Genomic DNA, 27072 nt, shown 5'->3' with positions numbered 1-27072 from the left:
GAAGGGAGGCGACCGGCTGGAGAGTGGGATGTGGATGGGGAGCACAGCTCTAGCTCCCCCTGGGGTCAGGGGCCAAACAGGCTGGACCTGCCCAGCCAATGGCATACATCACCTTGATGTGTGAGGCAGTGCAGTTACAAGCCAAGCTCTATGCTAAGACAGACCAGAGTTCAAGGTCTGGCCTTGACCCTTGCTATTATCTGTGTGACCCTGGACAAGTTCCTTGCCTTTCTTAGCCTCTGTTTCTTCACGTGCAATGTAACAATACTAGGAGCTTCCTAGCAGGGTTGTTGAGATAATTAAAAAGTGCTTAGGACATTGTCAGGATTCAATAGATGTCAACTGTTATTATTGTTATTATATTGCTATTAATAATAGTAATAATATAGATCAGAATTCCAGAGCTCATCCTTGATGCATTCCTAGCTCCCCTTACCCCCTTTAATTAATCACCAAATCCCAGAACTTCCTACTTTTTGCTTATGCTCTCTCTGTCCTGTGTATGATTAAGAATGATGCGGTATACACAATGTGGGACAAGTTCTCAAGTGCAGCGCAAATGAACACATAGATCACGCTATTTTATGATGGAATTTTACTGTTTGAATAGCTATGAAGGCCTGAAGCCATAATTCTGCAATAATTACCATATTTTTGAGAACTTCCTGCACCATCAGTGAGAAAACAGAATTTCAAAATACCAAACAAAATCATCTTGAAAACCTATTTCTTCTCAGCCAACTTACTCTCTTCTATGCCTGCCTGCTGATAAAAGGTGGCACATATATTCTGGTATAACAATAATATGCTTGGCCTCCTCAAATTACTTAGTGTTCTGCAAGAAATAAAAATCTCTCAATTCCACATTTCTAAATCCCTTTATAACATCTCTGAATTCACTCTATTAAAATTAACTGAAACCTAGAAAAACCGTCCCCAGTGTGCTGGGTATGTCACTGATTCACCAGGCTGCTCTCAGTATTCCTTTTCTCCATAAACGAAGGCATACAAAGAAGGGGCTCCTTGCACATCCAGAGCAAACCAGCATCACAACCAACTCATGTGATGGGGGGACAAGTCACCAAGGTCTCCACAAACCCCTCTTTAAATAAAGCCTATTTCTCTCAGCCTGTGAATGGGTTTTGGAAACCACGTAACACCCACATTTCTATACTTTCTTTTCAGTGTGATCTATTTACTTGTCGTTCTGTTACTTAGCTGGTAAATGCTACGTGCCATCACCTGCTGTGTCACTGCATAAAGGGAAAGACAGCGCTCAGATTTCCGACCCACCCATTTTCTACATCCTGTCCTCAAACTCACCTCGTTCTCTCTTGCTCCCAGCTCTTATATGTGCTGTTCTCTGTGCCTAGAAAATTCTCTCTCTCCCAACTCCCTTGCTTAAGCAGGATCCAGTTTGAACTTCATTTCCTCTGGGATGCATCTGATCCCCAAATCAGAGCTGGTTGTCATTCTTTTCCAGGCCTTCCCAAACCATCCTGTGCTTCCCACATCCACCAGACTTAAAGATTATGCTTTAATCACCCATTTCTTGATCTGTGTTTCCACTGAACTGTAATTCGGAAGACAGGACTGAATCCATCTTGTTCACCATCATGTCCCCAATGTCTAGCAAATTGCCTATGCATAATGGGTGCTTCATAAATATTTAAAGAAAGAACACATGAGTAATTTGACAGTCAGTAAACTGTAAAATATTGTTGTGACTGCCTTATAATAAGATCCTCAGGTTCCAAGTAAAATACTTAAGAGAATAGCATTTAATGAAGTATTCTTAATCTGAGATAATTACAAAGTCAATCAGAATATACTCTTAATTTAAGCTAAGTTTATTCTATTCATTTAATGGAGTTGGCTAAATAGAAACTCAAGTAAGTGCTTGTTAATTATACTAATTAACAAGTGGTTGAATTAAAATATATGAGCTATGTAAAATCTACTTAAAATCTGAAGTTACTATGAGCATGTAAGGGGGTTCCTCAAAGGGATGGTTTTTGTTGCCTCAGTCATTTGTGGGGTTTCTCTGAGTAAATTTCAGGATATTGATGCAGCACCTCTTGGTGATGGGGGTGGGAAGTGAGGAGTGCTATGTCTCTGGAGGTTTTTTCTCCTCTTAGCCAAGCCATGTATAGCACAAAAAGGAGATACTGTATCCTACTATCCCTTAAGAATCCACTGGGGTGGAGGGGTGGGGGTTTCCCAGAGGCATGAGCAAAGCTAACAGAAGATGTCTTAAATTCATCCTGACTTTATGCTCTACTTCATAACGCAGTTTATTTGCCCAACATGGCGCAGGGGCATTGACATTAATAATCCTGGAATTTTAATTTCAGTTCAAGTTAAATGAACCTCCCCTGAACTCCTCTGCCAGGTCAAATCCTACATTTCATTTCCCAGAACCATTAGACTTTTATATTTTTAAAAAATATATTTGATTAATCTATCAAATTTCTCCAGAAGTCTAGAAATCGAGCTCTGTAAGGATAGGAGCCATGTCTGACTTTGCTCACCACTGTATCCCCAGGTCCTGGCACAGAGTCTCATGAATAACAGATACTCAGAGAGACAGAGACCTGATACGGAAATGATCACAGAAGCCACTCTTCCCTTAGGGAATTTACTGAGTTCAACAAATTCCAACTTTCATTTTGATGGCTTTGAAAGATGATAGGGATAGAAATCACCCCACATAGGGTGGGAAGGCTAAGAAATACTCCTTAACTAACAAAGTGGAACCCAATGATTATGCAATGAGAATGAATTGGAAATGAACCATTCTTTATGAGGAATTTTTGTGTGGGATTAACTTGGGTATTCTAGAAAACTTCAAGCTATGACCTTGATTTACTTAACCAGTATAATGGTGTAATAGCACCAGGCACTTGGCAAAAGCAAAAAATAAATTCTTGTGTTATTCATATAAATAAATCTTTGAGTGTCATGTCCATATATAGTCAAAGAAAATCAGGTACCAGGAAACATAAAATTGAGAACACAAATCAGCAAGACAACAGACAACAAAAATAGACTCATGAAAAATTTAAATGTTAGAGTTATCAGAGAGTACAATATGCTAGCAAATTAAGAAATAACCTCTATGCTTCTTCATGATAGGAATTAGAACATATTTTAAGCCAAAGGACAGTAAAAATGTCACATACTAAAACTTGCAGTAAAATGGTGCAGCCACTTCAGAAAATAGTTTTGCAACTCCTCAAAAAATTAAATATGATTAAAAAATTCCACTCTTAGATACATATCCTCAAAAACATGCTCACACAAATATTTACAGCAGGATTATTTATAATAGCCAAAAAGTACAAACAACCCAAATGTCCATCAACTGATGAATGGATAAATAAAATGTGTTATATCCACACAAAGCATTATTCAGCCATAAAAACAAATGAAATACCAGTACATGCTACAGCATTGATAAACCTCAAAAGCATTATACTAAATGAAAGAAGCCAGACACAAAAAGCCATGTATTATATTATTCCATCCAGAACAGGCAAATTCATGGAGTCAGAAAATAGATTAGTGGTTGCCAGGGGCTTGGAAGAGGGGGGAATGGCTGCTAACAGGCATGGGATGTCTTTTTGTAGTGATAAAATGTTCTAGAATTACTAGATAGTGGTGATGGCTGTATAATCTTGCAAATATATGAAATCACTGAATTATATACCTTAAAAAGAATAAATTTTATGGTTTGTGAATTATATCTCAATTTTTTTAAAATTGTAGGTTGTTGCTATTACAGGAAAATTTATAATCTTAAATGCACATGTTAAACATTAAAAGTTTGCTAGTAAGAATACTCTATAGTTGATTTATTATTCATACTAGTAAGAATTCTATATTAGTTTGCTTACTATTCTTACTAGCAAAGATATACTTGAAATATCTGCAAGAAACATGAACTGATGAAAATATAGATTTTAAAAGAACAAAGTAGATTCTAGAAATGAAAAATACAATAACTGAATGAAAACTTGATGAGAAGATTAGACACAGCTGAAGAGAGAATTGGTTACCTGGAAAGCAGGTTGGAAAAGAATTACCCTGATTCATGTAATAAATATGGTGAAATATTCTGTGGCGAAGTGTAATGATATCTAAACTTATTTTTAAATGTTTTAGCAAAATGTTGTATGTATGTGTTTATCGAGCTATAAAAAGTGAACATAGACATAAACATGTGTAGCCAGAGAGGGAGATAAAGCAAACACAGCAACATGTTAACAACTGGTGAATCTAGATGAAGGACAGATGCATATTCAATGTTCATGTGAACATTTCTATCAACTGTTTGGTTCTAAAATTTTAAAACTGGCAAAAGGTAGCATTTATAATAGTATAAAAATATCAAGAATAAAGTACTAAGTCTTTCAAAAAGAAATAGAAGCCTTCCTTGGGGAAATGGTGAGCTTATTGAAAAACATAACGAAAAGACATATATGAACATAGATAAAGATGTACTATGCTCATGGATTAGAAGATTAAATTTGTAAAAATTTCCCCAAATAGAGTTAATGAAATTTTAATCAAAATCTAATAGGGCTTTGGAAAGAACTTGACAAAGTGCTTCTGAAGTGCATATGGAAAAGAAAAGAACAAAAAACACTCTTGGCATCCAAACACTATACACTACATTGTTTTGTTCTTACCTCAGTGGTAGTTCCTTCTCAGAGTCCTTCATTGGTTCCTCCACGTCTTCCTGATCTTCTGTTAGAATGCCTCAGGGCTCAGGCCTTCAACTGATCTCCACTATCACACTATTCTTTTGGTGATTTCACACAGTCTCATAGCTTTAAATACCACCAGTTACTAACTCCATTCCAATCTAGACCTCTCTCAAACTTAACTCTCATATCATACTGCTTATTTGATATCTCTACTTGGTTATCCAACAGATATCTGAAATTTAACCTATCCAAAAATGAATGCCTTAAAATTTTCTTTATGTGCAACCTTCCTCATCTCAGTTGGTGGCAACTTCACCTTGCATTTCAGTTGCTCAGTCCAATAACTTGGATACATCTTTTGACTCCTCTCCTTCTCTCATATATGTTATCCAACCCATCAGCAAATCCTTACTAATCAGGTCTCATTTATCTTCATGTTGCCACCTGATTTGAGCTACCATCAGCTCTTACCTGGATAACTGCAACAGCCTTCTACTTGGCTTACCTGCCTCACCCCATGTCCCCAAACCCCTCTCTTCCTCAAAGCCAAAGTGACCATTTAGAACATAAGTCACATCATGTCATCTTTCACCCTAAACCCCTGCCATAACTTTTACTTCATAGAGTAAAAGCCAAAATCTCTAACAATTGTCTTCAAGAACCTGTATCATCTGTCAAAACTCCCTGTTCTTTCCTCCATTACTGCAAAGCTACTATTCTTTCCTTTCCTCACTTCACACTGGCCTCAAACATGTCAAATATCCTCCTGTGTTAGTCTTTGTACTAACAGTTCCTTCTAGATCTTAACCCAGTTTGCACGATGAAAACTGGTTTTGGTTTGGGAATGCACACACGCATTAAGAGTATTTTTTTAAATGTCCTACATTTCTTCAAAGGAATCAGGGATTATATTAGCCTTTAATTAATAATTGTTGAAGCTGAGTGATGGGTACATGGAGCCCCTTACACTGTTCTCTTAAATAAATATAAAACAAAATAAAAGCTTCTCTGGTGATTCTAATGTGCAGTGGGGTTAAGAATCACTGGTCTATAATGCCTGAACTAAGTTATTTAGCCCATAAATATAATAACTGAGACATTTCTATATGAAAATCTGTCTCAATGAATCATAAACATACATATAAGATGAAAAATATCAAATTTATTTTACAAAGTACAAGAAAAAGTACACATTTGAATTCACTTTGCAGTATACATTAACAATAAAAACACCTGCTCCATGTCCTACCTGTCTCAGCTTAACTCCCAACCAACTGTGACATTCATGAGAAGGGAAAGATTTCTGGCCCTTGGTTTGCAGAACCTGAAACCTGGCATGAGAACATGTGAAATGTATACCCCAGACTCAATCCCCTTGGTCAAGGCAAAGGTTTGTTAACAGTGAAGCTCCATACAGATGGAAATTAAAGGGCTTCCTATTGTCCACTTAATGTTCTAGAATAGTTGTCTGCTGTTTGAGGTCTCACCACGACTTCCACTAATGCTCTATTTTGAGGTAAAGTACAGAGCATGGAAGAATGAAACTCTCTTCAGTTTCAAATGAGCTAATAACCAAACCTGAAAATATTGTCAAAGGTGATACCTTTTCTCTTTAAAAAATAAACCACCCAAATGAAGTTATTAGTTTGAAAGATACTTGTTAATAAACCTGATGAGGAAAAATCAAACCATCACCCTATTTTTGCCATTGTAATGAAAGTTTATAAAAGGTTAACTTCTCTGTCTTTAGAAAGTAGAACCACATGAGTTCTACCAAAAATGGCTACCAAGATCATTAGATGTGCTCTGAGCTCTCCTCAGAAGCCTGGGGAACCTGCACAGAGGTGCTGCTTTGTGGACTCTGCCCACTCATGCTTACCAGATGGCCACTGATGACATTAAGTTCTTGTATTACCATGCTCAGGTCTTCATGTAATTTGACTATCGCATTTTTTACCTCCCCTAGAAGGACTTCAATGGAATTGTTTGCTTCAGTCTCCCTAGGCGGGCCTCTGGTTGTCTGAAAACTAGGACAGGACACAGAGGTGAAGTGGTTTATATTTTCGGTGCAATATGTGACCCAATTACTTCTCAAAACATCACTTATCTTATTCTTAGCAGAATCAGAGTTATCTGGAAGAATTTCCAGTAGGTTAAGGTTGTCATTTTCCTCTTCAACAGAAGACACTGGGCCCTCAGGAGTGAAGGGGTGAGTAACCCTGGCTGTCTTATCTTTCTCTTTAAAGGAGGTAGAGAAAGACTGCTGATGGGACAAAGTCCGGAAAGAAGGTCCAGCCAAAACTGGAGATAAGAGAGGAACAGACTTCTCTGGAGAGGCCGAATCAGAAGATGACACGGATAAAGTAGAAAAGGAGGATGTTCCCCCAGAGGCATTTGAAACTAAAATGTATAAATGAGAAAAAAAGATTATGCATATAAACACATAAATGATAGTAACAGTTAAAATAATTTTATGATGTAAAATCCTATTCAGAAGGTAGCAATATACTACCTAGAATTTTGTATGTTAAATATTCACAATAAGCCTAAACAAACCCAAAGCAGGGAATAGAGAAAGCCTAAAGATGTATTAACTATCAGTGAAACTAGAATAGGATTATTAATATTCACTTTGACTTTCAAACCTTGCCCAAAACATTTTACACTATACATCACTAGTATGAGCAGAAAAGTAAAGTATTTCACTCTGTTCTACTGACTGCAAGCATCTTAAGTTAGTGTTTAAAGTAGAAAATCTAAGAAACCTGTAACTTCATTCATCTTTTTTTGTTTCTCTACAGAGAACATTATGGCAAAATGAACAACCCACTACAAATAACAAAAAGTTGTGAAACTTATCTTTTTCTCTCAATGGTCTCCAGCCTATCTGAGATCCAGAACACTTTTTAGCACATGTATATAATTATTTTTCTTTTTCAGCAAGAAACTATACGTAAAATAATAAGCATTCTAAAAACCTATTTTCCAACAAAGATTTGGTAACATTTTAAATTCTTTTCAAGCAAAATCATACTAAATATCCTCTTTCATACTTCATTCTAAATCATTATTTCCCAAACTGTGTTCTGAGGAACATTGTTTCTCAGATGTAAAAATATGCTTTGTGAAAACAGGGTTTCAAGCCAAATAAGACTGGGCAATTGCATATGCTGTCTCCCATTAAGAGATAAACATGTCTATAGCACATTTAAAGTTCTGAGGAAAACAACAGTAATTTATTGTGGATAAAATGAAAGTTCCTGTGGCCAGGATTCTCACCTGGCCCTGGTTGGCTAGCTTACTACACGTGTGTGGGAAACACATGGCTGCTGACTCTCTATAAAGAGCTCCGCCCCGTGCTATGGGCAACATGGTGGCACGGCTGCAAGTCTGCAGGAGAGCAGAGCAGAGGCTGGAGTGGTGGCAGCGCCAAGGACAGAGGCCCAGAGGACGACTGTGTGGACAGAAGGGCCCAGAGGCAGAGGCCGGTTTGCTGTGTACAGACTCGCTCTGAGTGAACGGGATTTTAGTGACTGACCTGCCACCGTGGAAATGAAGTTGGGTATAACCCTTTCACCCCAGGAACGTTCTACTGTCATTTCTTGGTCACACGGAATCCATAGTGAACTTGCCTGGGGCAAGACATTTATTCAAGTGTTTCCCAAACTTTCCTGGATGTAGAAGTTTATCTTGTCTCCCTGGAATGTCTCTACATTCATTTATGTAGTAGGTGGTAGAAACTGGCAAAGTCTGGACTTCATACTTAAAAAAAAACACCTTATTCTCTGTAAGTTATAGAACAGGGAAATTAATGCTTACCACTTAGCACACATGGCTTTATCTTTCTATACGATTTTATTTGTTTTATATATTTATGTCCCTCTAAACTGAATTGTGCCTTCTGTAAAAAATATGTAGCCAGGGCAGGAGGCTTCTGTTTTCTGCTTCAAAGCTCTTGGAGGCCTATCTGCAGTTCTGAGGAAAAAATTCCAATCACAAAGCTTTTTTAGGGTGAAACGAGTACTCCAGCCGCAGCAGGACACCAAAAGGAAAGTAGGAACTTCATCAGCACAAGGTCAAGATAAGCACACTTATGAGTCTAGGTCAGGCTTAACCAGACGACCTATCCCTGGATTAAAAAGAAGGCAGGGTGATGCAGGGCACGCTGATGGGAAAAGCCGGAGCCTCTCTGCACCCCCGGTCAGGCGGCTGCCCTCTGGGCGAGGTGCGCTCTGAGCACAGCTGCCTCCTGACATGCTCCATCACTGTCCTTCCGGGGTGGCTCTCCTGTTTTCTCTGTACCATGTCTTTCTCTTTCTTAATTTACTCTCCTTTTGGAGCAGTCCATTCTCCAGCAGTTCGTTGAAGAAGGCTAACATAGTTAGGTTAGTCACATGTGCGTAGAATGATTGAAAAACCTGGTATTTAACTTGAGGTTAGTGCTTCTCAAAGTGTGGTCCCTGAACTAGCAGCAGCAGCATCTGGGAACCTGTTAGAAATGCAGTTCTTGGGCCCCACCCTTCTAACTCAGATCAGAACCTGGAAGAGGTGCTCCCCCTAAACTGAGTTTTGACAAGCCTCCAGGTGTCCCTGATGCATGCTAGTTTGAGAATCGCTGCTTTCTACTGTATGTCCACCTTTTTTTTGCTTTGTGGTTGTAACTGCTGACTAAATAGCTTCTCATTGTTTACAGTTTTGCTTCCCAGGCACCATGATGCTTTTGCTCATAAAGAGCCACTTCATCTCTAATTGCCGCGCACCAATTTACTTTTGTTTCCAAACATGCCACAGCTGCACCCGCCACTTCAGGCTGCACTTCAGAGCTCAACTCCCTGCCCATCAAGTTTCTCCTCTCGGGCTCGCTACAGAGGTTATCTGGGTATCCTGTTAACATTCTTTCTCTGCACCATCTATTCACTGGAGCAGAAATGCAGCAAATGTTGCAAATGAGCTGCGATAAATAACTGTATTTAAAAATTTTAGGTGATATATGCACGCCAATGAGTGCTGCACTTGGCTTGAAGACAGCTGATAAAATCATTCCAAATGCTGTGATATCTCTGACTTTTTTTATACTCACGAATAACGTGGACCAGTGAATTATTATATTACAACTTTAAAAAGCATTTAGAAGAACTATGTTGCAAAAATAAAATGACAAATATATTCCTATAAATATTTTAAAGCTGTAGCAATAAATGTAAACTGTTTTGTTAGCTTCAAGTTCTTGGTCTAAACAGTTCAGTGTAAAACAGTTTTTTTTTTCATTCTCCAATTCATCTCTTTCAGTCTTCCTAGATGACATATATGGCTATCCAGTTAACTATATATATGAATTAAAATATTCTGATTTTGTCCTGTGGCTTAAAAACGTAACATTTTATACACATGTTCATAGAAGAATTATTCATAATAGCCAAAAAGGGGAAACAACTCGAATGCCCATTAACTGATGAATGGATAAATAAAATGCGTCCATCCATGCTGTGGAATAGGGTCCAGCCATAAAAAGGAAAGAAGAGCTGACACAGGCTACAACAGGGCAGCACCTCGAAAAGATTTTGATACATGAGAGGAACGAGACATGAAAGTCCAAATGTAGTATGATTCCATCACGTGAACTATCCAGAATAGGCAAATTCATAGAGACAGAAAGCAAGTGGTTGCAAGAGTCAGGGGGAAGGAGGAATGGGGCGTGCCTACTGGTGGGTACAGGCCTTTTGGGGTGAGGAAAACTAACGGTAATGGCCGCACAATTCTGAGACTATATAAGACATCAATGACTTGTACACTTTAAAGGGGTGGATTTTATGGTACCTGAATTAGATCTCAATTTTTTTAAATGTAAGTTTTGAAAATTTATTTTTAATATCACTATTGTAAATAAGTTACATCAAGAAAATGGATTTAGGAATAACATAGGGTTAGAGAGAAATGCTCATGAGCCTGCCTCTAAATCACCTATGCTAAATTTTTAGTGGGAGAATTGGATTGGATGAAAGCTGGGTTTTCTCACTGACCTATGCAGTATTCCTTTGGCTCACTGAATTAAAAAACTTGCATCAGTGTGCCTTTTTGTCTGCACAAAAGCGGGCAGGAGCTGTACAGCTGGCGGGGTTGCTGCCCCCGGGGCTGGGGCAGCCAGCCAGCTGGGGCCACCCTGACCTCGGGCGGGGCGTGGGAAGGCTCCGCACTGCTCTGCCCTGCAGGGAGCTTCTGAACCAGGCAGTCATGGCTCAGGGTTAGCTGAGGCGGGTTGCAGAAATGTTTTCTATCATTTTCCTCATTTCTCGTAGGAAAATTATTAATTGTTCTGCCTCTGAAGCTTTTTATAGACAAAAAGTTAAATGACTTGGTTAATGAGTCTTTTGTGCATGTGTCACATTTGGTCTCTTTGCCCAGCAAAGGTGAAGAGAGGAACAGCTACACAGAACTACTACCACAAGAAAATGGAGCCAGTGAGACAGAAACAAAGGAAGGAGCCAGTGAATATGCTCATCACGGTCCCAGCATGAGCGAGTACAGAATAGATTTTTTTCTTCCAAAAAATTAGAAAGTCAAGTCCAGTGCAGCCCAACACACTTACTCTAAACTGTGGCTTCTGAGAATGTAATAACAGCTGCCTATCACCGGATCTGGCTTCTAAGCATCTACTAGCCCTGTTTTCTTTTTAGTGTGCATGATAAGCTACCTAACGACCTAAAAGTAGTTGGAGCTACAGATAAATAACTTAATATTTAAATAGAGAGCAGAAGGAATGGGCTGTTTTAGAAAAGTTATTTAGTATCAAAACGTTGAAGGAGGTTGCTGCAGCAAATGGGTCCCTCTCAGTCAGTAAAATCATTAATGTGTATTAGGTGGCCTTCCTCATATTTGAGATCTGCTGAACTAGAGTTTGCATGTATTTTTTTATTTGCCCAGTTTATTATCTCCAATGAGTTTATAACACTAGACCTGGACCCTTCATGTAAACAAATACTTCTTTTTAAAACAAAACCAAAAATTAGATGCTGTCTTCTGTGTCCTCCATCATCCAGCATCCATGGAGACTAGCCATCCATCCTAGCCTTATTGTTTCTTGAATTCCTCAACCACAATAACCTTCAGCCATTCCTCTGGGTGCTCCCTAGAACAGGTCTTCTCTCAGAACTGCCCTACCTCTGAAATCTTGTTTTCCAAGATAACTTTCTTTCTCTAGGACTTCTTGCCATCCCATTCCTTTTAATGCATCTACATTTTGACCTCACTGAGACAAAAGACCCAATGATCCTGTTATTTTCTCTCATTCTATCAATGCTCATCTGGCTCTGGCTCTTTTCTTGTCCAGTCTAGAATCCCATAATCCATCACTGAAACATTTTCTTGCTACCCCCTTGCTGCCAGGTTTTCTGCTTTCCCTGCTACTAATTCCTAAAGCAGGGGTCAGCAAACATTTTCTGAAAGCAGTCAGATAGTAAATATTTTAGGCTTTGTGGGACATACAGTCTGTTGCAGCTACTCAGCTCTGCTGTTGTGGCACAAAAGCAGCCAAAGACAGTATGTAAACCAATTACTGGTTGTGTTCCAATAAAACTTTGTTTACAGACAGGCAGTGGGCCAGATTTGGCCAGAAGCTGTGGTTTGCCAATTTCTGTCCTAACCCTATTTCAATTTAAATATCTGCCTTTTTCATTCCTATCCCCTGCCTGCTCAGCACTATTGAAGAAGCGCATAGGACCCCCCGAATCAGGACCCCTACAAATTACTGCTGCTTTACCACAACACTGTCTTAGCAGCCCCTTCTTCATTCTTTAGAGTGGCTATTCCAAATCTTTACCAGTCTCTTGACAATCCTTAGGCCACTCCCCACCGCGCAGTCTGAGCAGGAGACCTCAGGCAATAAGGTACTGAGGCCATGACAGTGTGCGTCACGTGAAGGCTCAACGCCTCTTCATTATTAAAAACTACAAAAAGCTTCCCTCACGTGTGACATATCCTGTCTGCTCCTTCCTTACAGGCCCTCAGGATGAGGCGGCCTTCTGTCCTGGATTCTAGTCCATCTCCCCTGGTTGTGCTGGTGGCTGGGCTGGGATGATGAGCCCAGGCAGTCAGACTCCAGAACCCGTGCTACCGGTGACTATGGATTTCAGCCATTCTTTGTGCTGTGCTGTAAAATATGTTACATTTACATATGTTCTAAAGCCCAAAATACAGTATTAAAATTTTTGCTTTAAACAGTCACATGTATTTTTAAATTAGAATAAAAATGAAATATATAGTATTTTATATTTACCCACATATTTATAATTTCCAGTGTTCATCTGCCCCCCACCGCCCAGACTCCTGGGGCCTTCCCCTCCATGTATAGTCAGGTGAGGATTTGGGCAGAGTTTATAAACAGAATGTGGGGTCTCCCCTTCTGAGTCCCTCCCTTTCAGGGCTTCCCTCATGACTTTCTAGGGCCATGACTGAGCTCTCTCTTTTGATACCTCAGGCCAGGTGGGCTGAACAGCATCCTCAGGGCCTTACTTTCAGGTACTATATTTTTCAGCTCTGGAATTTTCATTTGGTACTTTTAAAAATAGATACTAGTATTCTATGAAATTCTCCATCTCCCTGTTTTCTTGATTGTATTAATCATAATCATTTTAAAGTACCTGTCTTTTAACTTCAGTATGTAGATTATCTGGGGTCTATTTCTATTGTGTTTTTCTCCAGTGTTTCTGGCCATTTGTTCGTTTTCTGTACGCCTGGTCATTTTTGCTTGAGTGCCAAAAATTTTGCTTGAAAAATGACAGCAGCTCTTAAGAAAGGATTTCATTGACTTCTAGAAGACACATGGACTACACGGCCATCATGTACTCTAGCTGAAGCAGGCTCTCAGCAGTTGGGAGGGTTCCTCTGTTGCTGGTTTGTGCTTACCCCTAGAGTGTGGTTCTGATGCTCAGGGTGCAGCCTGTCAGAGGTCCCAGCTGAAGCCTGGGGTAGTTACCAGAGCCCCTACGGTATGCATATTCTGAACTCCATCTGTCTCCTAGCACCATAAGCTTATCAGAATCTGTGCTTAGCTCACTGGCCCGTTAGAAGCTGCTTCCTGTTTCCTTTCTTGGCTTCTCACCCAGAACAGGGGCAGCTTTGCAGTGGGCAGATGTTTCAGGAACAAATTACACAAAGATTTTTGGATTTTCATCTCTGTGATGCCCTCCCCTCTGGAATATGGACCCCTTGAGGCCCTGCCACCTTGGAAGCCCCAAACTCTCCTGAGCTCCCCGTCTCCCAAGCTCAATGAGACTGTAGAAAGCCCAGGCCTTTGCTTCTATGATCCAGTGAATGACCCAAGTGGGCAACTGAGGTGAATATGGGGCCAACTTAAAGTAAAATAGTTTCCTGCTCTACTCATAGCACTTCTGACCCCAGATGTGCAGGTTGTCCACACCAAGGATTTCTCCAGTTCTCTGTGGACACCAATCATGTGTCCTACAATTTAACTCAATTCTGACACTAACTACTGGACTCAGTGCAGACCCCAGAGATCAAGGGCTCAATCCCTCAAGACTGCCCCAACTTTGGATGCCAATCACAAGTCCAGGCCTCCTGTATTTCTGATCTGCCAGTTATAAGTCGAGGGATCCCATGTTTCTTCCATGGGTTCAATAGTTCGAAAGAATGGCTCACAGAACCCAAGGAAGTGCTTTGCTTACTATTACCAGTTACTATATAGGATACAACTGAGGAAGAGCCAAAGGGAAGAGATGCACAGGGCAAGGTATGGGAAATGGGCACAGAGCGTCCTGCCTTCTCTAGGCGTGCCATCCTTCCAGAACCTTCATGTGTTCACCAGTGCGGAAGCTCTCTAAACTTTATTGTTTAGGGTTTTTATGGAGGTTCCATTTTGTAGGCATGATCGACCAAGTTTGAGAATTAACTCAACCTCCAGCCCCTCTCCCCTCCCCAGAGGTCAGGGGTGGGGCTGGAAACTCAGAGGCTCTCATCACCTGTTTGATGGTTCCGGCAACAAGCCCCACCCTCCAAGAGTCACCTCATCATCACGTCTGGCAGGTCTGGTCAGAGGGTTTACCATGAATGACAATAGCAAGGGTTTGAGGAGCTTGGTGCCAGGAACAAGGGAGGAAGATCAAATCATGTATTTCTTATTACATCACAATACCACAGTCCTTTTCCCTAGGACCTTGACCCAGCATGAGTTTTCTACTTTCGTTGTTTTTCATTGACTTCAAATTAGCTTCTAATAGCTTTATTTTTAGGTCATTCAGTTCCAAAAAGTTCAGGTAAGGGCAGCAAGGAGGATCTTCTATTACTGACCTTACTAGCACCAAGGTAAATTTCTTTACCATCAACACTTTGGCTTCCATTGTTTGTATTTATATGGTACTTTCGACCTGAGTGTGAGGCAACTGGTAAGCATTATTATATAGAAGAACTGATAAAACTACTTAGTCTTTGAAAAAATGCATGAGCAAACATATTATTCTTTTACTAACTTACAGAAGAAAGCATAATTATGAAATGCAAGACATCCAACAACCTGGCATCTCAACTGGCTTTATCCTTTATCATCAAGTCTAAGCAATCCTGTGAGCCCCTTGGTGTTGCACAGGACAGGAAAGGAAGAGCTGGTCCATGCCTTTCTTTGCAATCAGTACACAGCCCTTTTAAAAAAGGACACACACACACACACACACACACACACATCAGTATACATAATAACCAGTTCTTTTTTATAGTCTCTTAATAAGTAATCTAATGTCTAGCAGGAAGCTCTTGTTTCATGCTCGGTCTAATTTGTTCTGCATCAGGTTTGCTCAGAACTTGTGCTTCAATCAAGTACTCGTAACCACAATGATGAGCTGCCTAGTAGCCATTTAATAAAAGGGGCACTTTGCCACCTGAGAAGCACCTCTAATGGCACATACATTTTAATACCACCTGATGGGGGAGGGAAAGGAGGGAACCAAAAAGAGAAAGAAAGCGGAGAAAAGTGAAAGAAGGTGGCTTCAAAAGAGGCTTTGTGTTTGTGTGGTTTTGTTTGTTTTATTCACTCACCCCATGTGGTTGAGGCCTTGAGGTTTTTGTCCTCCATCTGGAAGATGCTGGATTGTGTTGGCTTCTGAGGGTCCTGACTGATGGTGAGCTTCTCCACTGAGTCAAATGTTTTGAATGAGGGAGAGACATAGAGTGTCTCTACAGAGGGCAGGTTACAGAAAGTAGAATCTGACTTTGATAGGCTCAAATCAGGGCTGATAAACTCTTTTTCACTCGATGGCCAAAGAGCCATTAAAGTTGTCAGTGTTTCAAAGCTGCTTGCAGCTGACTGCTCTTCTAGAGGCACCTGCAAGGGCTTTTCTGTGGCAGTGTTTGTAATGCTTCTGTCTCCTTCCTCAGCCAAGCTCAAGTTTGTCTGCAGAGATGAGCTTTTTTCTGAGGGAACAGGCACAGCATCTGTAAGATGACAAATAAGAACTGCAATTAGCCAGCATCACACTAATACCAAAACCAGGCAAAGACACCACAAAAAAGAAAACTACAGACCAATATCCCTGATGAACATAGATGCAAAAATACTCAACAAAATATCAGCAAATCGAATTAAAAAATACATCAAGCGGATCATACACCATGATCAAGTGGGATGCATCTCACGGATGCAAGGATGGTACAACATTTGAAAATCCATCAACATCATCCACCACATCAACAAAAAGAAGGACAAAAACCACATGATCATCTCCATAGATGCTGAAAAAGCATCTGACAAAATTCAACATCCATTCATGATAAAAACTCTCAACAAAATGGTTATAGAGGGCAAGTACCTCAACATAATAAAGGCCATATACGACAAACCCACAGCCAACATTTTACTTAACAGTAAGAAGCAGAAAGCTTTTCCCCTAAGATCGGGAACAAGACAGGGATGCCCACTCTCCCTGCTTTTATTCAACATAGTACTGGAGGTCCTAGCCCTGGCAATCAGACAACACAAAGATATAAAAGGCATCCAGATTGGTAAAGAAGAAGTCAAACTGTCACTCTTTGCAGATGACGTGATATTGTACATAACAAACCCTAAAGAATCCACTCCCAAACTACTAGAACTAATATCTGAATTCAGCAAAGTTGCAGGATACAAAATTAATACACAGAAATCTGTTGTATTCCTATACACTAACGATGAACTAGCAGAAAGAGAAATCAGGAAAACAATTCCATCAAAAAGAAAAAAATACCTAGGAATAAACCTAACCAAGGAAGTGAAAGATGTATACCCTGAAAACTACAAGACGCTCTTAAGAGAAATTAAAGAGGACACTAATAAATGTAAATTCATCCCATGCTCGTGGCTAGGAAGAATTAATATTGTTAAAATGGCCATCCTGCCTAAAGCAATCTACAGATTCAATCTAATTCCTATTAAAATACCAACAGCATTCTTCTATGAACTGGAACAAATAGTTAAAAAATTCATATGGAACCACAAAAGACCCCGAATAGCCAAAGCAATCCTGACAAGGAAGAATAAAGTGGAGGGGATCTCACTCCCTAACTTCAAACTCTACTACAAAGCCACAGTAATCAAGACAATTTGGTACTGGCACAAGAACAGACCCATAGACCAGTGGAACAGAACAGAGAGTCCAGATATTAACCCAAGCATATATGGTCAATTAATATATGATAAAGGAGCCATGGATATACAATGGGGAAATGACAGCCTCTTCAACATCTGGTGTTGGCAAAACTGGACAGTTACATGTAAGAGAATGAAACTGGATCATTGTCTAACCCATATTCAAAAGTAAACTCAAAATGGATCAAAGGCCTGAATGCAAGTCATGAAACCATAAAACTCTGAGAAGAAAACATAGGCAAAACTCTCTTGGACATAAACATGAGCAACGTCTCCATGAACATATCTCCCCAGGCAAGGGAAACAAAAGCAAAAATGAACAAGTGGGACTATATCAAACTAAAAAGCTTCTGTACAGCAAAGGACACCATCAGTAGAACAAAAAGACATCCTACAGTATAGGTGAATATATGCATAAGTGACATATCTGATAAGGGGTTGACATCCAAAATATATAAAGAGCTCATGCACCTCAGCAAACAAAATGCAAATAAGCCAATTAAAAAATGGGTGGAGGATTTGAACAGACACTTCTCCAAAGAAGAAATTCAGATGGCCTACAGGCACATGAAAAGATGCTCCACATCACTAGTCATCAGAGAAATGTAAATTAAAACCACAATGAGATATCACCTCACACCAGTAAGGATAGCCACCATCCAAAAGACAAACAACAAGTGTTGGTGAGGATGTGGAGAAAGGGGAACCCTCCAATGCTGCTGGTGGGAATGTAAATTAGTTCAACCATTGTGGAAAGCAGTATGGAAGTTCCTCAAAAAACTTAAAATAGAAATACCATTTGACCCAGGAATTCCACTTCTAGGAATTTACCCTAAGAATGCAGGAGCCCAGTTTGAAAAAGACATATGCACCCCTATGTTCATCACAGTACTATTTACAATAGCCAAGAAATGGAAGCCACTTAAGTGTCCATCAGTAGATGAAGGGATAAAGAAGATGTGGTACATATACACAATGGAATATTATTCAGCTATAAGAAGAAAACAAATCCACCATTTGCAACAACATGGATGGAACCAGAGGGTATTATGCTCAGTGAAATAAGCCAGGCGGAGAAAGGTAAGTACCAAATGATTTCACTCATATGTGGAGTATAAGAACAAAAGAAAACTGAAGGAACAAAACAGCAGCAGAAGCACAGAACTCAAGAATGGACTAACAGTTACCAAAGGGAAAGGGACTGGGGAGGACGGGTGGGAAGGGTGGGATAAGGGCGGGGAAAAAGAAAGGGGGCCTTACGATTAGCACGTATAGTGGGGGGACACGGGGAGGGATGTGCAACACAGAGAAGACAGGTAGTGATTTTACAGCATCTTACTATGTTGATGGACAGTGACTGTGAACGGGTATGTGGGGGGGACTTGGTGAAGGGGGGAACCTAGTAAACATAATGTCTTTCATGTAATTGTAGATTAATGATACCAAAATAAAATTAATAAAAAAAAAAAGGAACTGAGGATAAGAAATACGGTTGGAAGTTGGGCACTGTAGGGTATTTGTCTTGCAGCTGACTTGTCTAGTAAACACATGGGTAATGCATGGGAACTGGTCCTCCTCTGTAATAAACCAATGTGTTCAGACCTAATTTGTTATTAAACATTTGGTTCTCAGAAAAAAAAAAAAAAAGACGAGTATTAAATGATTTCAGTCATATGTGGAGTATAAGCACAAAGAAAAAACTGAAGGAACAAAACAGCAGCAGACACACACAACCCAAGAATGGACTAACAGTTACCAAAGGGAAAGGGACTGGGGAGGATGGGTGGGAAGCAAGGGATAAGGGTGAAAACGGGGCCTTATGATTAGCACATATAATGTAGGGGGTGGGCATGGGGAAGGCAGTACAACACAGAGAAGACAAGTAGTGACTCTATAGCATCTCACTACGCTGATGGACAGTGACTGTAATGGGGTATGTGGTGGGGATTGATGATGGGGGGAGTCTAGTAACCATAATGTTGCTCAGGTAATTGTACATTAATGATACCAAAATAAAAAAAAGAACTACAATCAAAAAATAAAACAGACAATACCCTTTCAAATGCATTGCAATTTTAATAACTTGGGTTTTTTAAAATGCCATAACAGACTTCTCTGCTAAGTCATTTCTCCTTTCTCACTGTGCTCCTGTTCTGCCCTGTACAGCAAGCCTGAGCTAACTGATGCTAGTCTTTCAGTGGCTGCCTTCTCTCTCCTCACTGAGGCTCCAGACAAGGAAAGCACCAAATAACCTGTCTTTAAATATTTCTTCCTTCACCCACTTATTGGTCTCTGAAACCATAGTATTTTTAATACTTCAAACTTTCATCTTGTACAAGATAAACCAGAGAAAATATGCCACATCATACTCATCTATCTTTACAGAACCCCAGGGGCAAGTTTTCCCTGAAGTAAGAAATATCTTCTTTCCCCAGTACCTATGTAAAGGACATGAAAGAAAATTGCCACTTTAGGTAGCAGGCTAATTTTAATAAGTCCTTTGTCTGCGTGGGAGAAAAGCAGCAGCCTTTCAGAGCTGCTGTGGCGATTACTAAAATGGAAGCTCCATCATATTGGGATCTTTGTCCATTTTATTCATAAATATCACCTCAGATTTGACCCAGGAATTCCACTCCTAGGAATTTACCCCAAGAATGTAGCAACCCAGTTTGAAAAAGGCATATGCACCCCTATGTTTATCGCAGCATTGTTTACAATAGCCAAGAAATGGAAGCAACCTAAGTGTCCATCAGTAGATGAATGGATAAAGAAGGTGTGGTACATATACACTATGGAATATTATTCAGCCATAAGAAGAAAACAAATCCTACCATTTGCAACAACATGGATGGAGCTAGAGGGTATTATGCTCAGTGAAATAAGCCAGGTGGAGAAAGACAAGTATCAAATGATTTCACTCATCTGCAGAGTATAAGAATAAAGAAAAAAACTGAAGGAAAAAAACAGCAGCAGACTCACAGAACTCAAGAATGGACTAACAGTTACCAAAGGGAAAGGGACTGGGGAGGATGGGTGGAAAGGGAGGGATAAGGGGGAAAAAGGGGCATTACGATTAGCACACATAATGTGGGGGGGATGGACACAGGAAAGGCAGTATATACAGAGAAGACAAGTAATGATTCTATAGTATCTTACTATGCTGATGGACAGTGACTGTAATGGGGTATGTGGGGGGGACTTGATATTAGGGGGAGTCTAGCAACCATAATGTTGTTCAAGTAATTTTACATTAACGATATCAGAAAAAAAAACAATTAAAAAAAAACAATTTTCAAAAAAAAATATCACCACAGAACCTAGGAAATAGCAGAAAAAGTACTTGGAATATAAGAGGCAAATAATATTTATTACAAATGGAAGGAATTGAAACTTAAGGTGGTTCTGATATAGGAGTATCTATGAGTCTATGAATTCTGAGCCTGGGCCACATTTCTAGATGAAAATAGTCTTCAACACTCAGTGCTAAAGCTTGCTCTCAAATAGTTTTATCTGAAGTTGGATATGGAGAGAAAGAAAAATTTCAAGAGATGGGGTTCGTGAAATTAGAAACATAACTCGGTAAAATAACTAGGTGAGGGAGGGCAAATGGATTATATTACCTGAAGCTCCCAAGGAGAAGGGGATACAGGAATTGTGTAATTCATTGCCATGTGTTTATATTATCACAATGCGCATCATTACATAGCTCACAAAGCACATTTACATGCCCTCATCATCAGTTTCAGGCTCTACCTCATTAAAGAAAAGAAAATTTTATTTGACTCTAAAAACCTTTCTCTCCATTTTCATTCCACAGTTGGAGGCTGGCCTGGGCTAAAAAGCTGTTGTGATACCACAGAGTCAGACACTTTCAGAAACTTACTTCACTGTCTCTTCCAGGAATTCCATTTTTTCCCAACCCTCTCATCTCCAAACTTTATCAATCTTTTAAAACTCAATTATCACTTTTCCTGTAAAGCTTGGCTTGGTCCTCTTCTTCCTCATCCTCTCCTATGATTGTGCCCCTTTCCGCGCCTTGTTAGGCCCTGTAATTAGAACACTTCATCTCCTTTATTACCAGTCCGGCCCCTCTCTGCAAGCAGCCTCCTTGCGGAAACTGGTGAGGAGTCACGTTCTCATCCTAGCACTCATTGTGCCATTCCCACAGGATGTGTTCAATAAATGTGTGTTGTGTGACAGGACAAATCGAAGCACAAGGAGAAGAAAAAGTAATGCCTTTGTTTTTGAAAAAAAATTGGATATAGTTTACTTAATGATGCTGAAAAGGAATAGAAGATTGGTAGGTGAAAATAACTTCAAGAACATTCCCAATTTACATATAATCAAGTTATACTAAAAGTTCTATTAAATACTCATATAGTCTTAGTAGAATACTGGACTTTTGGCATTCCAAAGTGCATGTGTACATCATCATATTTACATAACAGCATTCCTTAAAAGCCAATTTTATTTAGTCAAATATTTTTCCATCCACTTTCATTTCACATCTGAGAAAAATGGGTGGTTGGGGGGAATCTTTTTCTATAGTAATAGAATCATCTGAAGATTTAGCAATATGTAAACTAAGATAATTCAGAATGACAATGAGTTTCTGATGAAAATATTCATAACACTCGATATGTAAATCTCAGAATTGGGATGTCTAAGGTCCTCTGTATAGCCATCATTTTAATTTGTAGTACAAAAGCTTAAAATTATAAAAGAACAAAAGAAATCCTAAAGTGCAATGAAGCCTACCAGACGGAAGTCATTCTGTTTCTATCAATCCCCCTTTCTCAAAAGTCCAGGAAGAACAGAATGCAATCTTTTCGTTGCTTAGACTTTTTTTTAAACTGGTAACGTTTTTAATGGATAAAATACTATGCTCAAAAAGAAGAAAGCGTGGTGACAAATCAAAAGTAATGATTTTAAATGCACAGTCGATTAAAACAAAAAATGTTTGCTTAAACAGAATGCTAAAGAGGCCTGAAGATTCTGGGAAGCCAGTTGGACTGGGCCTCCCAGCCGCCAGCCTTGCTCCACTTCTTTTCCTGTGCAACATGCCAAAGTAATCCTCTTCAATTCAATTACTCCTTTAGTTATTTATAGCTCATATTCAACAATCCTTCAAAACACCTCGCTTGTTTCGGTGACAAAGTCTGAATTCCTCGAGTCTTCAAGGACCTCCGCGGCTTGTTTTCTCCCCTTCCTCCCTCCCCCTCTCTCTTTCTCCCTCTTCTTTCTTCCACTACAGCTGCGTTGTAAAAGCGCTTACTGAGTTAAGAAAGTCTGACTCACTTGCACCTGGCTCTGTGTGGTCCGAACTATCTCATGCTGGGTGGGGGGTGCTCAGGGGCTGCGGGGGCGTCTCTGTGTGTGTGCGGGAGGCGGTTGAGTAATGCCACACAGCTTGGTTAGCTGCTGGCTGTACAGTGGAGGACAGCAGGGTCATCCTTTCGGAAATGCTTCCCCCTTCCCAGCCCGCCAGTCCTTCCAAATTCAAGAGGTTGTGACCCCTACTAACATTTAATACTTTATCAAGGGATACACTTAACACCTTAACTTAATCAGCACTGACTTGGGTCACAAAATGCTAGATCTTTTTCCATTTATTTACACATTATCTAGAAACCTCTACCTCCTTCCAGTTTTTAATAACTTAATTTTTTTGGTTGTTTTTTAAAAATTGAGTTATAAATTGACATACATTATATGAGTTTCAGGTATACAATATAATGATTCAGTATACGTATATATTGCAAAATGATCACCACAATAAGTCTAGTTAACCTCCATCACCACATGTCTTTACAGTTTTTTTCTGGTGATGAGACTTAAGATCTACTCTTAGCAACTTTCAAATGTACAATACAGTGTCATTAACCAGAGTCACCGTGCTGTACAATACATTCAGGACCTGTTTATAGCTGGAAGTCTGTACTTTTGATCACTGTCACCCACTTATTTTCCCATTATTATTCCATTGCTCATTTCTACCACTACCCAAGGGAAACTAACCCGAGTCAGGCCATTCTTTCGACCACTCACACACCCCAGGCCCTTGGGCGTCCCTTTATCTTCGCTCTCCATGTTAATTCAGGTTCTTTGTTTCCATTGCACTGCAACACTGGAACACCCTCCTCTTCTCTATTTAAAGTCTACCAAGTCCTCAAGACCCATCTCCAGGAGGTACTACTTCCGGAAGCTACTTCTGAACATGACTATCGCTCCATCCTAATTCTTCCTTTCTTGGAAATTGGAAATGGAAAATAATATTTATTTCCATAAACTCATTTTTTTCACCCAATTATATGCTGTATAGAGCCTATCACACATCATATTAAGTTCCTGTATTCTGACTTTATATCTTCCACCATGCTTTTGCATATAGGAGGCATACAAATATTTGTTAAATTTAATAGTTTCTTAATTTATAAATTATCTAATATAAATTTTATATGTTGACTTTGTGTATAACAATGTATGCTGTATGTGAAGCCTGAAAATAAGAATGGCCAATCAAGAAACACTCGTTGAGCACCTACTGTTTGCACTGGACTGTGTTAGACACTGGAGACATATGCAAGTGGAAGTCATAGTCCCTACTGTCAATAAACCTGAGATCAAGTATAGATTTTATGTATATAGATAGGCAACAAGGAAGACTGAATATATATATATACTTGCATATACATATACACAAAAGTATATGTATGATAAACACATAAAAATAATAATACAAGTTACTAGCTCAATTCCATAATGTCTAGGAGATCGCACTTTCTCAATAAGTGAGTAAACATTAAGAATATATTTGTATAGCACAGTGAATTGAGCATGTTTCTGTTTGGGTTCACCCAAAAGTAGCCTCTGAGAAAAGGCTGGGGTGCAGGTAGTTGATCTGGCCAGTGACTCCAAGAGCCCCAGTCAGGGAGTGAGAAAGTGAAGCAAAAAGGGACACAAGCCAAAGGGCCATATTAGTGCCAGAGCACCACTGTGGACAGGTGAGGTCCAGTCTTGCTGGGTGCCTCATAACTGTCCCTTTAAGTCAGGAAGGCAGTGTATGTATTCCACGACTCCTGCCTTCACTGGCTGCGGGCTGCCGCTGGGAGTGCTGAATCTTTGACACTTGTAGGCTGCTCTGCTCAGGCTGAACGAGTCTCAGGGCTCCCGGAGAAACTCTCAGGTGGAGAAGGAGAGACACAGGCCTCTTGGGGTATCTGGGACCTGGTCACCAAGACCGCAGTTACTCAGACCGAGGCCAGGGGAATAGCAGGCAGGGCACTAATCGCATTTGCTCTAAGGTGCAGTCATTTATCTCCTCTTCTTCCCCAAGCCCACTGAAATGACAAGTGGAATAAAATGGTATAATTCTAGAAGGGAAAACAGAGCAGGAGAGAAGAGAGGACAAGAGAGGAGAGATGTCATGAAAACAGTAGATAGAAGCAAACTCCTAAATACTTCTAGAGGGGAAAGCCAATGTGAAAGAAATAGATTCTTACCACAGAACTCCAGAAAGTTTCAGCAGTAGGAGGATGAGGCACCTTGGAAGGCTGGGGACTTCATGGCTCATAATTTTGGGGAGACGACCTTCTTTTGTACAAAAGATACTTAGAGCTGTTCTTCTTGCTTGGACATTCAACTATGTGCATTAGAATGTGTATGGACGCTGAACAGCCAGGTGTGGCTGTGTCCCTAGGTTCTATGATGCTGGGGCTGGGATCCCACTGGGATCCCACCCACCGCAGCCACCACACTTTTGCTTTGCTGGCTAACTTCCTGTTAGGTTCTGCCAACAGGAGGTGTTAGAAGGAGACCAGAAACCAGGAGGAGGCAGCAAGGAGTCGGTGCTCTGCTCAGCGTTCCCAGGAGCATCAGCCTTGCAGTGCTTTTCCCTCCACTGGCAGCTTTCTTTCCAGTCTGCCCTGCCCTCCAGCGCTTGGCGAAGCAGCCTGATCATGCCCCCTTAGAACATTAGCCCCAGCCAGCCGGAACCGCCTCCGAGAGGCCTGGGTCCCCACCCACTGCCTGGGTCTCCTCCCAGCTGCTGGCTGAGCCCACACTGTTCAAGGGTCAACTATAACTCAGTCATTTTACCCTCAGCTCTGACCTCTACGGAGTTCTAACCCCAGACACATGCCTCTCCCTCTGCACAGGGAGGTCTTCCCACCCTCCAGCCTCATCACCTCGGATCTTTACCTCTGTGAACATGACCATCAGCTTCCCAGTCACTCAGGTTATTTTGGAGATTTAGTTGCTACCACAGCCTCTAAGAGGTCTCCCTGCCCTGTCCCCTCGGTTCACTCTACACATCACAGCCAGAGAGACCTTTCTAAAATGAAAAGCAGATCATGTTACTTCTCTCCAATACTTTTTCAAACTACCTCACGTGGTTTGCAAGGCTCTGCGTAGTCTAAATCAGTCTTGATACCTATCTTGCATCATTTTGTACTGCCGGTTTTCCTGAAACTGTATGTCTCTACTATTCTTTCAGTTCTTCAAATTTACCTTGCGCCCTCTATGCACCACACTTTGACCCATACTGTTCCTTCCCCCTCTTCACATCTGACTGACTTCCAATTTATAGGGTGATGTGCATTAGATGGACATTTTTAAAATTTTGCTATCATTAATATACAATTACATGAGCACCACTGTGGTTACTAGATTCCCCCCATTATCAAGTCCCCATCACACACCCCACTGCAGTCACTGTCCATCAGCGTAGTAAGATGCTATAGAGTCACTACCTTAGACGGACATTTTCATGTCTGGGTCTTTGTCCAAGCTGTTCCCTCAGACTAGACTATCCTCCATCCCTACCTTTCTTCTCTGTCAAAAATGGCTTCATTCCTCCAAACTCAATTCAAATGCTGTCTTCTTTGTGAAATCTTTTCTTTATCCTACAAGTTCAAACAAATTTCTCTTCTCTTTGTTTTTGCATAGTACAATGTGAATATTCACTGATTTCAAATATTCAAAAAAAAATCAAACATTTATTAAGTACAGGGATGTGCCAGGTACTTAACTGTTCTAAGTTCTGTAACCTCCGTAACATAGTAGACAAGTTTGTTGTTGATAACTATAATTTCTGTGTACAGATCTGCCATGTCCAGGAAACTGCGAATTCCTTCAGGGCATACTTCTTGTTCAACTTGTTCAACCCATAGGTGACCAGCAGAGTGCCTGACAGTTGTTTGACAAACGTTTGCTCAGTGAGTCATTATCTGGATGGTTTGTCATTAAAATAAACTCAACTGTAGGGACAGAAGTCTTAGAGAACATTCCAATCCAGTCCCCTGACACACAGGAAAACCCGAGACGAGCAGGTTGCACCGTGATCAAAGGGCAGAAGTAGGACTCGAACCCCAGATTCTGAAAGTCTAGCTCAATGCTCTTTACTAGGGGAGTAAAAGAAGGACTAGGAAGTGTGGCGGAACCAGTTGGGCCAAGTACTCCTTCATAACAATTCCTCTAACAGCCTCACAACGGTGGGGTGACCTTGGGATCACTCCATTTGTCCCTGGTGCTGCTTTTAGAGATGCAGGGCCACGTGGTGCGGGACTGAGTTAAGTACACAACCGGCCTCTGTTTATCTTCTACCAGGAAGGGCTTTGGGTTAGATGTTCTCTTGGATCCATAAAAAGAATGGACAGCATTTACAGAGAATTTTCGGAAGCCCTTGTGGGGCTCTGTGAGGATTTGATGGGGAACAACAACGAATGCTGTCTTTAC

General features: G+C 40.4%; 1 protein-coding gene across 1 annotated transcript in view; it reads right to left on the bottom strand.

Moving 5' to 3' along the window:
• Positions 1-6403: 6403 nt before the first annotated feature.
• Positions 6404-27072, bottom strand: part of ENTHD1 (ENTH domain containing 1) — a 105181-nt gene continuing 84512 nt past the window's right edge. Inside the window, exons 5-6 of the mRNA XM_057486346.1 lie at positions 15753-16148; positions 6404-7109 (exon numbers count right to left, since the gene is read on the bottom strand). Of these exons, the coding sequence (XP_057342329.1) occupies positions 6505-7109; positions 15753-16148 (1001 nt within the window). The 3' untranslated portion in view covers positions 6404-6504. The remainder of the gene's footprint in view (positions 7110-15752; positions 16149-27072) is intronic.

The sequence above is a fragment of the Manis pentadactyla genome, chromosome 10, assembly GCF_030020395.1.
Source record: "Manis pentadactyla isolate mManPen7 chromosome 10, mManPen7.hap1, whole genome shotgun sequence".
Lineage (NCBI taxonomy): Eukaryota > Metazoa > Chordata > Mammalia > Pholidota > Manidae > Manis > Manis pentadactyla.
This window is presented reverse-complemented; position numbering and strand designations above follow the sequence as displayed.